This window comes from Canis aureus, chromosome 32 (assembly GCF_053574225.1).
Source record: "Canis aureus isolate CA01 chromosome 32, VMU_Caureus_v.1.0, whole genome shotgun sequence".
NCBI classification, from domain to species: Eukaryota; Metazoa; Chordata; class Mammalia; order Carnivora; family Canidae; genus Canis; species Canis aureus.
Window position 1 is genome coordinate 26427130 of NC_135642.1, and position 16910 is coordinate 26444039.

Genomic DNA, 16910 nt, shown 5'->3' on the forward strand with positions numbered 1-16910 from the left:
AGGACCATATTTCTTTTACTATTTTAAAAGTCTGTATTTAAAATAAAAAACTTTTCTAAATGTGTAAAAGATATTTATATTATTAAATACCTTGAAAACAATATCCTTTCCTCCCTTCACCCAAAGAAAAATCAGAATGCATATGAAATGAGACATTGTAATTAATTCTCCAGACAAAACAACTCTTTTATTTTCAATAATCATCACTATAAAATCTTTTTTTTGCCACTGTGTGACTGAGAGAAGATGCTTTATCAATACTAGTTAAAATTTCTGTCTAGCTACTACTAATGCTATCGAGCTAAAAAGAATGATAGTGGAACGGTTTAGGGCAAATTACTTAAATTTTGTACCTCAGTTTTGTTATCTGTAGAAGGGGTAGCTATGGGAATTAGTTGATGTATTTAAAAAGCTTAGAAAAGTACCTGTAACACAGTAAACACTCTATAAATGGTAACTATTTTTTGATGATGATGATGATGGAGTGTAACTCCAGTAACCATAAAAAATATAAGTTATCCTTCATAGGTAACTGGGCTTGTTTACTGATCTGTTAAAAATGAAGACTGCCCCAGAAAATCTCTGAGCTACTTTTGAATCTACCCTTTCCCTAACTATAGTGGAAAACAATATGCTATACACAACTTTTCATTTTAATGTGCCAGACATAATTCTGAATATAAGAATTCTGAGCTGGAAGGGTCTTTAGATGTTACTTAGATGCACATCTTAATTCATTAAAAAAAAAGATTCAGGGGCAGCCCCAGTGGGGCAGCCCCAGTGGCGCAGCGGTTTGGCGCCACCTGCAGCCTGGGGTGTGATCCTGGAGACCCGGGATCGAGTCCCACATCAGGCTCCCTGCATGGAGCCTGCTTTTCCCTCTGCCTCTCTCTCTCTCTGTCTCTATGAATAAATAAATAAAATCTTAAAAAAAAAAAAAAGATTCAGGGGATCCCTGGGTGGCTCAGTGGTTTAGCGCCTGCCTTTGGCCCAGGGCACGATCCTGGAGTCCCGGGATCGAGTCCTACATCAGGCTCCCAGCATGGAACCTGCTTCTCCCTCCTCCTGTGTCTCTGCCTCTCTCTCTCTCTCTCTCTCTCTCTCTCTCTCTCTCTCATAAATAAATAAATAAATCTTAAAAAAAAAAAAAGATTCATTTATTTTAGAGAGGTGGGGAGTAGCAGAGGGAGAGGAAGAGAGAGTCTGAAGCTGACTCTGCTGAGCCTGAGCCTGAGGCAGGGCTCTATCTCATGATCCTGAGATCGTGGCCTGAGCTGAAACCAAGAGTTGGAAGCTTAACTGACTGTGCCACCCAGGTGCCCCCAACACACCTTAATTCTTACTAGAACACAGGCACTCACCCAACAACTTACAAGTACCCTATACCTTCAAAGACACAGTCATCATGACTAAGGGAAGAGAGAGGTATTGGTGTTGTGATGTGTTCTTCTTGCCCTTACTATTGTAGGTGTCAGTATGTATGACACCATACTGCTTTCTTTCGGAGCACCTGGATAGCTCATTGGTTGAGCATCTGCCTTCAGCTCAGGTCGTGATCCCAGGGTCCTGGGATTGAGTCCCACATCAGGCTCTCTGCAGGGAAGCCTGCTTCTCCCCCTGCCTATGTCTCTGCCTCTCTCTGTGTGTCTCTCATGAATAAATGAAATCCTTTAAAAAAAAAGATTGCTTTCTTTCATAAAAATAATAATATAAATGAGGATTAAGTTTCCAGGTTACTCTATATATTTAACTCTAAGAGGGCCCTTGTATATTTACAAGGGTTTTTGTTGGAGTTAGGTATTAATATTTGTAAACCAATGTATGAACCCAATCACAATTTATATTACCTCTCCAAAACAAAGTGCATCAAATTTAAAAAACTAACATGCAAATAAATGACCTTCACTTGAAGAAAAAATACACTCACATTTCTGTTGGATATATACCTGGGGAGTGAAATCTGAGTCACAGGGTAAGGCTGTGTTCAAATGTAGTAGAAAATGCCAGCTTTCCAATGCTTTGTACAGATCTACACTCATAGTGCTTAAGCACTATGCTATACATCCCAGCCACACTTTCCAGTCTCATCATTCTTTTTTGTTTTATCACTCTTGTGAGTGTGTAATATATCATTGGGGTTTTAATTTGTTTCCCTATTATTAAAATGAAACAGACCTTTCATGTTTGAGCCATTTCTGTATCTTCTTTGAAGTTTTTGTTCAATTTTTGCCCTGTTTTAGACTAAATTGTCTACTTCTTATTGTCGCATAAAAGTTCTTTATATATTCTTAACACAAGTCTCTTGTTGCTTATATAAATTGCAAATATTTCATTCCATTCTATACTTACTCTCACAGTGGTTTCTTTAGATGAAGAGAAGTATTCTAATTCATCAATCTTTTTCTTCATTGTCAATGACTTCTGTGTCATGTTTTAAGAAATGTTGCCTACTGCACAGACATAAAGGTATTTTCTTTTATTAGTCTCTCAAAACTTTGTTTTGCCACTGACTTTTAGACTATAATCATTCAAGAATTGATATCTGTGTGTACCGTGAGGTAAAAATCAAGTTCATTTTTGTATATATGGCTATTGAATTGATCCAGTACTATTTTATAAAAATGTCCATTTCTGAATGCTGTGCAGTACCAGGGCAGTGACAATGTTCTGCAGTGTCACAAGGTTTAAGTGTACATCTATGCATAGATCTGTTTTTGAATATATTCCACCCTTCCTCAACTGGGGTCCCATAAGGGAATTAAATCCTGCAGAAGACTGAGTAGCTACATTTTAATTTTCTCATAGATGGTATATAGTTGGTATTGTTTTAGATCCACAGGAGGTTAATTAATTCATTACAGATAAAGGATACCTTGGACCATTAGGGTTTAAATTTTCTGGTTGAGAAGATCTGCTCCATTCTATCCCATCGATCCATTTGTTTATGCTGTGCTAAAACCACACTATCTAAATTATTGTAGCTTTATAATAATTTTTCATATCCTAGAGAATAAATCACCAATTTTGGGCTTCTTAAAGATCATCTTAGCCATTCTTGGTACTTTGCATTTCCATATACATTTTAGAATCAGCTTGTCAAATGTCACAATAAACAATACTGGCAGAGATTCTGATTAGGATTATACTGAAAGTAATTGTTATAATAATTATTATTATACTGAGAATATTGATTATTCTCAACTTGGAGAATATTGGTATGTTTACAATACTGGGTCTTCAATAAACATGGTATATCCTTCCAATTAGGTTTTTAAAAACTCTATTGGTAATGGTTTATTTTTGTTTTCTTTCAGTGTTGAGGTTTTATATCTATTTCATTAGGTATTTATTTTTTATGCTCTTTTTAAAAAAATTTATGCTCTTATACAAATTATTCTTAAAATTTCATTCTCTAATTGTTGCTAATTCACAGAAAACACCTAATATTGTATATTGACTTCACATCCAACAACACTGCTGAACTTATAATTCATACATAGATTCTTTTTGATTTTCTTTCTTTTTTTTTTTTTTTATTTATGATAGTCACAGAGAGAGAGAGGCGCAGAGACACAGGCAGAGGGAGAAGCAGGCTCCATGCACTGGGAGCCCAATGTGGGATTCGATCCCGGATCTCTAGGATCGTGCCCTGGGCCAAAGGCAGGCGCCAAACCGCTGCGCCACCCAGGGATCCCTCTTTTTGATTTTCTACATACACAATCATATCATCTGGGAATAATGAAAGTTTTATTTCTATACTGCCAATCCTAACACCTTTCATTTACTTTTCTTGACTTATTGCACTGGCTAGTATGTCCAATACAATGGTTAATAGAAGGTATTATAGCAAGCATCCCTGTCTTTCTAGTAGAGGTAAAGTGTTTAATGTTTGCCATTAAGTATGATGTTACTATAAAGTCCATTTTATCCCTAATTTGCTAATCCTTTCTAATCTTAGAGTAATGCTGATTTAAATCAATTGGCTTTTTCTGCTCATACAATTTTTCATTATATTTTATTAATGGAATGAATTACACTTATTGATTTTCTAGCTAAGTCACTTTGTATTCCTAGAATAAGTTAAAATAGTCAGATATATCTTTCTCACATGCCACTGGATTTGATATTGATTAATTTCAGATTACAGTAGCTAAATTCGAGAGAAAAACTCATCTACATTTTTTTTTTTAATCCTATTAAGGTACTGATCGGGAAGTGTTCCCTCTTGTCTCACTCTGCAAAACTATACGAGACTGTGCTATTATTTGAATGTTTGGTAAAATTCACCAAACGCCTAGCCATGTAGGTTTGTGAACAAAGTTAATTACAGATATCTTTAAAAGTTATAGAAACACTTACATTTCTGTTTCTACTTGTGCCCATCAGTTTGGTAAATTTTTTATGAATTTATCTAAATTTTCAAATTTATTTCTATCAAATTGTTCACAATATCTTATGATCTAGCAAATATTTGTATGATCTATAGTGATATGCTATCATCCATTCCTAAAATTGGTTATTTGTGCATTCTTTTACATTTATCAATTTTATCAATTTTATTAGCTTCTTTAAAGGCACAATTTTATAGAAAAAAATAAAAATAAAAAATAAAGGCACAATTTTTGGCTTTGATTCTACTTTATGCTTATATTCTAATGTATTTGTTTCTGCTCTTATTGTTCTTCTACATCCTCTTTGTAATCATTCCAGATTGAAATTTGCTGATCATTTTCTAATAATTCCAGCTGGAACCTTCATTTCTAATAGTTATTCTGATTATGAATTACTCTTGAATAAAAGCTCTAGCTAAACCCCATGTTTGGGGTTTTTTAGTTCTATAATATTTTTATTGTGGTAAAATACAATAAAACAAAAATTTGCCATTTTTAACTATCTTAAGTGCACAGTTTTGTGGTGTTGATTACATTCACAATGTTCTACAACCATCTACCATTATTTCCAAAAATTTTGCATCACTCTAAACAGAAACAGTGTACTTGTTTAAGCTTGTTTAACTCCCCATCCCTCCCTTTCCCTAGCCCCTGGTAACCTCTGACTACTTTTTGTCTCTATAAATTTACCTGTACTAGTTATTTCACATAAGTGGAATTATACAGTATTGATCCTCTTGTGTCTGGCTTATTTCACTTAACATATTCCTCTCAAGGTTCAGCCATATTGTAGCATGTATCAGAACTACATTCCTTTTCATAACTGAATGTTATTCTACTGCATATATAAACCAGAGTTTATCTACTCATCTGTTGATGGACATTGGATTGTTTCCACTTTCTGGTTATTGTGAATAATGAATAATGCTGCATTAAACATTAGTGTACAAATATCTGATTAAGGTTCAGTTTCCAATCTTTGTGGGTATCTATTTAGGGGTGGAATTACTAGTTTTGACACTGATGAAAAGCAGCATACTCTATTTGAAAACGAACCCAACTAGGACAGGCCTGGTGGCTCAGCGGTTTAGCGCCGCCTTCAGCCCAGGATGTGATCCGGGAGACCAGGGATCGAGTCCCACATCAGGATCCCTGCATGGAGCCTGCTTCTCTCTCTCTCTCTCATGAATAAATAAGTAAATAAAATCTTTAAAAAAAAAAAAAGAAAGAAAGAAAGAAAAGAAAACGTACCCAACTGAATGATTTTTGCCTTAAGTTTGAAGAACATTTTCACAAAGTATAGAATTCTAGATGGGCCATTATTTTCTTTCAGCCCTTTAAATCCACGGTCTTCTAATTTTCACTACTGGCTTTCAAAATCTAGTCCTACTTCTTATTGCTGCTCTTTGAAGGTAAGTTTTTTGTGGGGCTGCTTTTGTGATTTTCATGGTTTTCTTTATTGCTGGATTTCAAAACTTTGACTAGGATAAGTATAGGCATAGTTTTCATCATGTGTTGTGTTTTAACCTGTGGCTTTATATTTTTTACCATTTTTGGAAATTCTTGACAGTTATCTCTTCAAATACTGCTTCTGCATCATCCTCTTTTATTTCTATTACCAGAACTAAAGTTATACATCTGTTTGAACCTTTCATCATGGCCATTATCTCTTATAAGTTTTCTTTCTTATTTTTCTACCCTTTTGTCTCTCTGTGCTGTATTCTGGATATATTCCACATTATTTCTTCATCTGTTTCTATCTAATAAAATCAAATTGAACTGTGTATTAGTGAAGTAAAGCAGACACTAAAATAACCAAATCTTGAGCATAAGACTTGTAAAATGATGTTGAACACCTTGCGATTCACTTATTGGCTAAGCTCTGCTTCAGTTCTTAATTCTCAGCCATACTTTTAGAATCAGCAGAACCTCCAGGAGAAATGTAGCTACCAATGCCAACTCACCATTCTGGTTTCCTTCCTCTTCCAGATCTCACTTTTATACTTTTTCCAGATACTCTGTTCTCAGAGACAGCATTTATTTGAATCACCTTGTCTATTTAATTTTTAGATCAGTGAATTAGACAAATACATGATGAAATATTTATTTCATCTTCAGATAACATAAACCCATGAGGGATAGCTAACAATGATCGGAGAATTAATATTCAAAAAGACAGTTTGCAACTAGAACAATATGAAGACATTAGTGGCAATTTTAAATCTTTAGGCATTAGTAATCTCTTAAAGAATTTGGTAAAAGTTGTAGACCCAGAAAAATACAATGGGTACATTTGTCAAACATAATTTAATGAAGCTCAAAATCCTTGAAGCTAACCCAGGGGTCATATAATATCCTACAGAAGTCTGGCTCAGTTAAGATAATATGTATCAACTATCAAAGTAAATTGCTACTATATTCAACTATATAACTATAGGATGGGCATTTAGTGAGCCCTAAGTTTTAATCAACAGTGTGACATGGCTGTTCCTAAAAAGCAAATCCATCTTCGGTAACATGAAGAAACATATATATATTTTTTTTAAGAAACATATTTTAGAACAATGTGGTTAACAGTCCCACTACTAGGGATAATAAGCAGTACCCTGGAGCATTATACATAATTATGAAGCCATTATTTTATTAAGGAACAATAATTATGTAAATTACATCTACAGAAGAAAACCAGGATGGTGAAGAAGCTTGAAACCTTATTATATAGGCAACAAATGAAGGATATGTAACTTACAGAAGAAAACATCTAGGGGATTCAGAAATATGAACAGATATCCTAAATAAGAACTAAATATGTTTTTCATCAGATACCAGAAGTGAGATAAATGCATGAAAGTCATAGGGAAATTAATTATGAAACAATAGGGAAAAAAAAGATTATTCAAAGTTAGGACTAAATGAAAAAAGAAGTTCCTATCCCAATCACTAGAGAGCTAGAGCTATAGCTGACCAGCCACTTTCCAGAAATGCTGTAAGAAATTTATGTCCGGGTAGAAAATTTAATTATGTATTACCTAAGGTCTTACTTCAGAGTAGGATTCATGAGTCTATTTTTTCTAAAGATTTTATTTATTTACTTATTTGAAAGAAAGCACACAAGCGTGGAGGAGGGGAACAGAGGGATAAACAGACTCCCCGATGAGCAGGGAGCCCAACACACGGCTCAATCCCAGGTCTCAGAGACTCAGATCATGACCTGAGCCAAAGTCAGACACTTAAGACGACTGAGCCACACAGGTGCCCCTCATGAGTCTTCTTTTTTTTTTTTTTTAGGTCATTTAAAAAAACTATGTTTAGAGGAAAGAGAAAAAATTGCTATTTATTTTCACCTTAAACACTTTACTTCTTTGAATATAACTTCTTTTCTCAAATGAATAAATATAGCATTTAAAGCAATAAATGTTTCCAGACAAAATATTAACTAAGTGCAATGATAGAAAGAAGTAAATTTCACTCTTAGGTGCTAAGCATTACATAAAAGCAAAGACAAAGTAAGTGAAACTTATAAAAACCAAGATACCTGTTTTCTCTTACTTGTTGCCTCATCTTTTCATCCTTTAGACTTTCATGTTTTAGTTTTGCCAATTCCATAGCCAACTTCTCTTCTTGTTCAAGCTGGAGTTCCCTCAATCTTTTGTTTTCTTCTGCCTGAATTTTTTTTAAGAAGTAACTTTAGTTATTTGTCCTCTAGAATCAGATTTTTCTTTCATCAAGGCTTGAGAGCAACAAACACTTGTATTTTATTTTTAAATACAAAATACTATATCAATAAGTACTTTCCTGATATATTACCATGGAAAATTTCAAACATCATCAATAGTAAGAAGAAGATTAAAGTATACCTTCAGGCAGTCATCACTTTCAATAACTATCAATATTTTACCAATCTTCTTTCTCTATTCTTCCACTCCAATTTCATTTTTTTCTTTGTTCTTTTTTTGCTAGACTATTTTAAAATATATCCTAGATATGTCATTACTATATAAATAATTCAGTATTAATCCCTAACTGATAAGAATTTCATCTTATGTAACAACCATGCCATTAGCATGTCTAAATAAGAGTAATTCCTTAGTAAGGAATAATACCTTGTCCATTCTCAGGCTTTCCCAATTGTCTCAAAGATACTTTTTGTTTGCTTTTTCAATCAAAATCCAAATAAGGTCCATATGTTGCATTTAGTTATTATTTCTCTTAAGTCTCTTTCATTCTGTAACAGTTATCCCATATATATACTTTTTTTCCCCAAGCCACTGATTTGTTGTAGAAATTAGAATATGTGGCCCACAGAATGTCCCACGTTCTGAATTTGACTGTTTCCCCAGGATAGCATTCAACTTGTTTCTCTTTTGTATCTGCTATAAAATGGTAGAACTATCTAGAGGCTTGACTAACTTCTGTATTTGGAAAGAATAAGCACATGAGAAGATGTTCAATAACATTAGCCATCAGGAAATGCAAATTAAAATTACAATGATCACTACAAACCTATTAGGATGGCTTAAATAAAAAATAGTGGCAAAAGCAAATGTTGGTGAGAAACTTGCATTACTCACATATTGCTAGGTGGGAATGTAAAATGGCAGAGCCACTCTGGAAAACAGTAGCTTGTTATAAAGCTAACATGTAATTACTATATGACTCAATTACAGCCCTCTTAATGCATTTAGCCCAGAGAAATGAAAACTTACGTTTATTTAAAAACCTATACCCAAATGTTTACAGGAGATTTATTCAAGATAGCCAATACTGGAAATAAACAGACATACTTCAATGGGTGAATAGGCAGATAAATTGTGCTACATCCATACCATGGAATACTACTCAGTGGCTAAAGGGAATGAAGTACTGACACTAGCAACAACCTGGATTACTTTCTAGGAATTGAGCTGAGTGAAACAATCCAATCCCAGAAGATTACATACTGTTTGATCCCATGTATATAATGTTCTTGGAACACGTTATTTATTTTAAAATTGAGCTTTAATTCACATAGCATAAAATTCACCCTTCACAATTCACAACTTCACAATTCACCCTTCACAATTCACTGAATTTTTAGTACATTCACAGTGTTATGCAACAACCATCACCATCTAGTTTCAAGACTTTTTTTTTAACAGACTATTTTTTACAGCAGTTTTGGGTTCACAGCAAAACTGAGCAGAAATAACAGAGTTCCCACTGCCCACACACATGCACTGCTCTACCTCATTATCAATATCCCCCACCAAGTGGTATATTTGTTACAATCGATTAACCTTCCGTTCAGCCTGAATTTAGGTGAGTAAGATTCCTCCCCTTGGAACTGACAGGTCTTGGCACACCCTCAGCAACAGAAACATATATAGAATAAATCAGACTGTTTAGACAATCACAAAGGTTCAAGAGACGACCAAGAACTAATCAATGGTGAATGAGAAGTTTCATCACCTCTCCAAGGCCACTTCTTCTAGACTGAAAGGAGTAGCTGTTTTGCCTAATTCAGGGCAACAGCCAAACAATATGAAGAAACAGAGAACTATGTTCCAGATGAGAGAATAAGACAGAATATCATAAAAATACCTTAATGATACAGAGATAAATAATCTACCGAAAAAAGAATTCAAAGTAATAGACATAAAAGATGCTCACTGAACTCAGGACACAGTGGGAACTTTAACAAAGAGATATAAAATATAAGAAAGTACAAAACAGAAATCAGACCTGAAGAATATAATAACTGAACTGAAAATTACACTGGGGGATTGATTCTACAGCAGACTGGATAAAACAGAAGGATGGATCAGAGAGCTGGAAAGCAGGGCACTGGACTCACCCAAGCAGAGCCGGAAAAAAATAATAAAAAGGAATTCGAAAAAAATGAAGATAAAGTATCTATGGGACAACATCAAGTGAAACAGTATTTGCATTATAGGGTTCCCAAAGGAGATGGAAGAGAAAACGGGCAGAAAACTAATTTGAAGAGACAATGGCTGAAAACTTACCTAACGTGGAGAAGGAAACATATCCAGGTCCAGAAAGCCCAGAAAGTTCCAAATAAAATGAACCAAAGAGATCCAAACCAAGATACATCATAATTGAAATGTCAAAAGTTAAAGAGAAAATCTTTTTTTTGTATATATTTTTTATTGGAGTTCAATTTGTCAACATATAGCATAACACCCAGTGCTCATCCCGTCAAGTGCCCTCCTCAGTGCCCATCACCCAGTCACCCCAACACCCTGCCCACCTCCCTTTCCACCACCCCTTGTTTGTTTCCCAGAGTTAGGTGTCTCTCATGTTCTGTCACCCTCACTGATATTTCCCATTTTAAAGAGAAAATCTTAAAAGCAGTACAAGCTTTTGTTGCATACCCACCCCATGCCCTACCCCCCCAAAAAACCCTGCAAGGCTATCAGCAGATTTTTCAGCAAAAACTGCTCAGGCCCGAAGGGAGTGACATGACCTATTCAAAGTGCTGAAAGGACAAAACTTACAACCAAGAATACTGTACCTGGCAAGTTAACACTCAGAATAGGAGATACCGAGTTTTTCAGATAAGCACAAACTAAAGGAGTTCATCACCACTGAACTGATTTTTCAAGAAATGTTAAAGGGACCTTTTAAGCTGAAAAGAAATGGCACTAATTAACAAGAAAACATATGAAAGTAAAAATTTCTCTGGAAAAGGTAAATATGTAGTGAAGGTAGATAAATCAACTTACAAAGCTAGCATGAAAAGACAAAAATTATAAAATAAACTAAAACTACATTAAGGGATACTAAAGTAAGAGGTTAAATGTGACATCAAAAATATAAAATGTAAAGTCGTGGTAAAAATGTAGAGTTTTGGAATGAGTTCAAGTTTAATTTGGTATCAACCTAAAATAGACTGTTCCATACATAAGATGTAATATATGCTATATACATAATTACCTCATGGTAACACAAAGCAAAAATTTACAGTAAGTAAAAGAAAGTGGGAAAGGACTCTAAACACAACACTAAAGAAAGACAATAAACCTAGAAGGGAAACAATATCCATGGAAAAGAAAAGAAGGCTAGGGTAGCTATATTCATATCATACAAAAAAAGCTTTAAAACAAAGACTATAATAAAAGACAAAGAAGGGCATTACATAATGATAAAGGGGTCAATCAAGCAAGAAGATATAAAATCTATAAATATATATGTACCCAATATAGGAGCACCAAGATATATAAAGCAAATATTAACACACTGAAAGGTGGAAATCGACAGCAATATGATAATGGTAGAGGCTTTTACACCCTACTTAAATCATCTGACAGAAATAAGAACGTCAATAAGGAAACATCAGCTTTACACAACACCTTAGACCAGGTGACTCTAACAGACATATACAGAACATTTCATCCAAAAGCAGCAGAATACACATTCTTCTCAAGCACACATAGAACATTTTCCAGAATAGATCACATTAGCCCACAAAAAAACAAAACAAAACAAAACAAAAAACACCACAATAAACTGAAGATTGGTATATCAAGCACCTTTTCTAACCACAGTGATATAAACTAAAAGTCAATACCAAGAAGAAAACCAGAAAACCAAAGGCAGACTGCCATTTTGTGGAAAAAAATCACATGGCAGGAAATGTCAACAATCTTTGGGAAATGTGGGCCTCAGTCTTATAAACTATGAGAACATGAATTCTGCCAACTTAAATGAGCTTAGAGGAGGACCCCAAGATTCAGATGAGAATGGATTTCAGCCTTGTGAGGTGAAACGGTCAATCCAGCTACATAACATGTCTGGATTTCTGACCTACAGAAACGGTGAGGTAATAAATGTTTTTACCCACTAGATTTGTGATAATTTGTTAGACAGCAACTGAAAACTAATATAATAAATGAACTGTAGTCTTTAAAATTGTCAAGGTCATGAAGTACAGGAAAAAGTGAAAAACTCTTACAGATTAGAAACTAAGGAAACATGACAATTATAGGCCGTTTGTATTCCTGGAACAAAAAACAGATGTTAATGGAAAAAACTGATAAGATCTGAATAAACCCTATAGTTAACATGTTGTATCAAGGCTGTTTTCTTTGTTTTGATAATTGTTCTATGATTATGTAAGATGTTAACATAAAGAGAAATCAGGTGAAGGGTATACAGGAATCCTCTATACTATTTTTTGCAACTGTATTATAAATCTAAATTTATCTCAAAAATTGTCTCTAAATATTATCTCCACTAGATGATAATATGGCTTTTGGTACAATGGCTGACACTAGGTGTGAAGCAAGAATTTTAAGAAATGAGCCTTGTATTAGCCAGAGAAAAAGAACAAATGGGATAATGCATCAGCTCAAGTGAGTCCCACAATCTTACGGGTGAGTCAGAAAGCCAGAGACCCAGGAGATCCAATGGTTTAGTTCCAGTATAAGCACGGAGGCCTGAGAAAGAAGAGGACCAATGGTGTATTTCCTGTCTGAAGGCTGACAAACTTGAGACTCAAAATCAGCTGATATTTCAGTTCAAGTGTGAAGGCAGGGAAAAAGCTGATGTTCCAATTAGAAGGCAGTCAAGAAAGAGTAGTTCCTTTTATTCAGTCATTTTGTTCTATTCATGCCTTCATCCAATTGGATGGGGCCCACCCACATTAGGGCAATCTGCTTTACTCAGTGTGCCAATTTAAATGTTAATATCATCCCCAAACACCTAGGATAATGTCTGGCTAAATATCTGGGCACCCCATGGCACAAAGTCAACACATAAAATTAACCATCACTAGCCTGGCACATCTTGTACTGACAGAAAGCAAGAAAGCTATCACACAGATTAAGGGAATCTTGTCAAAAGGACACAGAACCAATTAAGACATCCATTGGCCAAAGATGGGACAATCTGAGCATCAAAAAGGATAATAAATGCAATTAATTCAAGTATTGAAGACCCATTAGTTCATAAAGATTTTTTTAAAAAAGGAAAAAGTCAAAAACTAAAGATAATTTTAGAAAACAACATTCAGAGACACCAATGGAAGTGACCAGAGCACCATTTCTGTACTCTGAAGACTAAGTATATATCTCCCTTTCCAGTAATAACTGTATTTCAGGGTACCAAATAACCCTAGTTGATGTGGGAAAGTTCTTTACAAAGGAATTTCAGCTAATTAAATGTGAAAAGAATAACAAAATTAGAAAATCAGTGTTATGCAACTCCTAATGAAAGGAAAGATTCATTGGTGAAACCACAAATGAAAGGTTGATCCGGAATTCTACAAAAAAGGAACCAGAATACCTCACTAGAGGTACCAGAATATACATGTTTATCAACATTAGCATCTAAAAGTGGACCAAGCAGACATCATGTGCCTGCTGATGTGACATAATGTCAAGGATAGCATCACCTATGGAGTGATTGCCAAAAAGTTGTACCTAAATCATGCCTTTAGGATTAACTTCCATTTTGAGGAAATATAAAAGTTAGGAAAACAAATTAAATGAACCAATGAGAAAGCAAACAGGTAAATTCAGAATATGGGATATCCTATAAAACACTGGCCTAATTTAACAAGTTAAAAACATGAAGTTAAAAATATAAAAGATGGGGGTATGAGAGTGGTTCAGTCAGTGAAGCGTCTGACTCTTGATTTCCGCTTAGGTCATGATCTCAGGGTTGTGAGATCCAGCCTTACATTGGCTCTGCACTAGCACTAGACATGGAGCCTGCTTTAGATTCTCTCTCACCCTCTCCTTCAGCCCCTTCTCCCACTCTTTCTCTCTCTCCCTCTCTTAAAAAACAAAAAACAAAAAAAGGATGAGGGAGGTACCATTTTAGATTAGGAGGTACCTAACAGACATAACAACCAAATACACTGTATGAACCTTGTGTGGATCCCAAGAAACAAACCAACTGTAAAAGCAGATTTTGACACAATCATAACAACTTGACTATGGAATGGCATTAAATGATACCTAGAATTTATTGTTAATTCTATTAGGTGAGATAGTGGCATTATTCTACTACTATGTAAGGAAATATCTATATTTTATAAGATGCATACTGAAGTATTCGGGAAAGAGGTGACATGACATCTGGGACTTTAAAGAAAAAATAATAAAAAGCATAGGAAAAAATATCTGATCTCTAGGATCTTATTGTTCAGTGTTGAAAAATTATATCTAAGCCTTATGATTTTGGAATTCAAAGGGATGGATACCACTTTTAAAAGTTGCTTTTGCCATTCCAATATCCTACAAAATGTTTAACATACAGCAGAAACTCAAAAAATACTTAAATATCAGAACACTTTTTTCATATTTTGGTCTCCCTTTTATACCACCCTCATCCTTTAAAATATTTAGAAGTTTCCACAGAAAAATTATCTCCATATTTTAAGTTATATACATACTGTACCTGAATTCAAGGCAGTATTTCAAGATCAAAAATATATGAGTACTTAATTCATATCCAATATATACGTGTTCATTTTCTACTATTGAATGAATATTTTTAATCTTAGTAAATTCAGAAAAGCTACTCTTAAATTTTTTCTTTCCTATTTTATGGAAAGCAACCAAATTTTACTTATATGAACAAAACTGTGGAAGTTAGTAATTATGGATTTCGTATTTATGAAAAACAAAACCAAACCCTGAGTCTTACTCTGTTACAGGCACCATTCCAAGTGCTTTGCATGTATTAACTCCTTATTAAAACAATCCTACAAAATGAATACTATTATAATTTTCATTTTAGAGATGAAGCAGAAAAGTAAAATCAATTTACCGAGGGTTCCAGAGGTTGCTTAGGTACAGCGATACTAGGATTTAAGGTCATAAAAGTCTAACTCCAAAAACCCAGCTCTTTATCACTACACTGGGCTGGCTGACCTACAATGAGGCATCCTTTACTTTTGCTGCTATTATCTATCTACTCAATTCCAGTATCAGCAGTTGGTTTTTATCACTTCCGAGGAGAAAATGAAGAAAAAAAATGTCAAAATGAATAAGACAATGTACCTTTTGAATGGCTTCTTCCATATCCAACTCAAATTGTTCGTTCTGTAATAATCTGAGGAATCTCTTGCGCTCCACGCGGTCATCATTTTCATGATGCACCACCTGGTCCTTGATAGTATTCTCTATCTTTCTTAGTGATTGGACATGCAATTGTTTGCCGTAATTTACATCTACTAATTTCTGATGCCTTTCACTGAAGCTCAAGGCTCGCCTTCTAGAAGCCTATAATGGGAGAAAAAAAAAAAAAAGCACACATAGTTTGGTATTCCAAAATCTGATTTTTAAAAGTATACCACTGTATGGATGGCTGGGTGGCTCAGTGGGTGAACCTGTGCGTTTGACTCAGTGTGTGGTCCTGGGGTCTTGGGATTCAGTCCCGTACATCAGGCTCTCTGTGCCTCTCGTGAACATATAGAATCTTAAAAAAAAAAAAAAAAAAGTATACCTCTGTAAGCTCCAGGTACAAAAATAGGAAACAGTAATAAAGGGCGTTTGGCTTCCTTCCTAAATTCAGAGAAATGGAACATAAAAAAATGTACGCATGGTAGATAAATATATTGATATATCTATAAAGTTCTCTTATGACTCCCCATCTTCTAGATGAGACATGAAAAGTAAAAGCAACTTTACCCAAGGTTCCTCGAAAACTTAAATAAATAGCATACTGGGATTCAAAGACCCGCAGTCGAGCTCTACAGACCTAGCTCTCAACCGCAGCACAGAGAAGGCCTCCTCTCCTCATTCCCCCCAGCGCCTCCCTTACCCTTGGCCAGAAAGTGCCTCTCAGAAGCTGGTCAGGTTTTCCTAATACAGATTTAATAAGTCAACCGATGCTACTTTTTTTTTTTTTTTTAGATTTTATTTATTCATGAGAGACCCAGAGAGAGAGGCAGAGACACAGGCAGAGGGAGAAGCAGGCCCCATGCAGGGAGCCCGACGCGGGACCGGATCCCCTGACCCCAGGGTCAGGCCCTGGGCCGAAGGCGGCGCTAACCCGCAGGGCCACCCGGGCCGCCCTAACCGCTGCCGCTTAATTCGTTTGTTCTCTCCCAAACTTTTTTTTCCCCCACTATTTCGTTCAACGTTCTTAATCTTTTCCCAAATTCCCAGAAATATGGCAAGCAAGATTTTCACCGGGCAGATCTAATAGAGTCTGAGGAACATTTGAAAAAGGTCGGAAGCCACCGCTAGCGTCGCTGAAACAATAGCCCACGAGGCCTCTGAAAGCAAACTGACGAGTTTCCCACTTGTTGCTCAGAATAGGCACCTCCGAATCCCTTTTTTAGATGCAGACTGGCTCCAAATACTACAATTAAATCAATGGACAAACCAGCGGCTCACCATCTTGGCAGATAAAGTCCCCCGCTCAGGCTCCGGCGGCCACCACCTCCCGCGGCCAGAGCCGGGGCCGGCTGGGAGCGCCGCTGTTTACGCCGTTTCCTGGCAACTGCCCCCGCCCCCAGCGGGGCCCGGCCCACCGGCGCAGGCGCGGCCTCTCATTGGACGCAGCAGG

The 16910-nt window shown here is 35.7% G+C and overlaps 1 protein-coding gene across 1 annotated transcript in view; it reads right to left on the reverse strand.

Moving 5' to 3' along the window:
* MNS1 (meiosis specific nuclear structural 1) overlaps nucleotides 1-16853 on the reverse strand; it is a 34004-nt gene extending 17151 nt beyond the window's left edge. The window contains exons 1-3 of the mRNA XM_077881195.1: nucleotides 16739-16853; nucleotides 15398-15619; nucleotides 7927-8054 (exon numbers count right to left, since the gene is read on the reverse strand). Of these exons, the coding sequence (XP_077737321.1) occupies nucleotides 7927-8054; nucleotides 15398-15619; nucleotides 16739-16741 (353 nt within the window). The 5' untranslated portion in view covers nucleotides 16742-16853. The remainder of the gene's footprint in view (nucleotides 1-7926; nucleotides 8055-15397; nucleotides 15620-16738) is intronic.
* Between the last annotated feature and the right edge of the window lie 57 nt (nucleotides 16854-16910).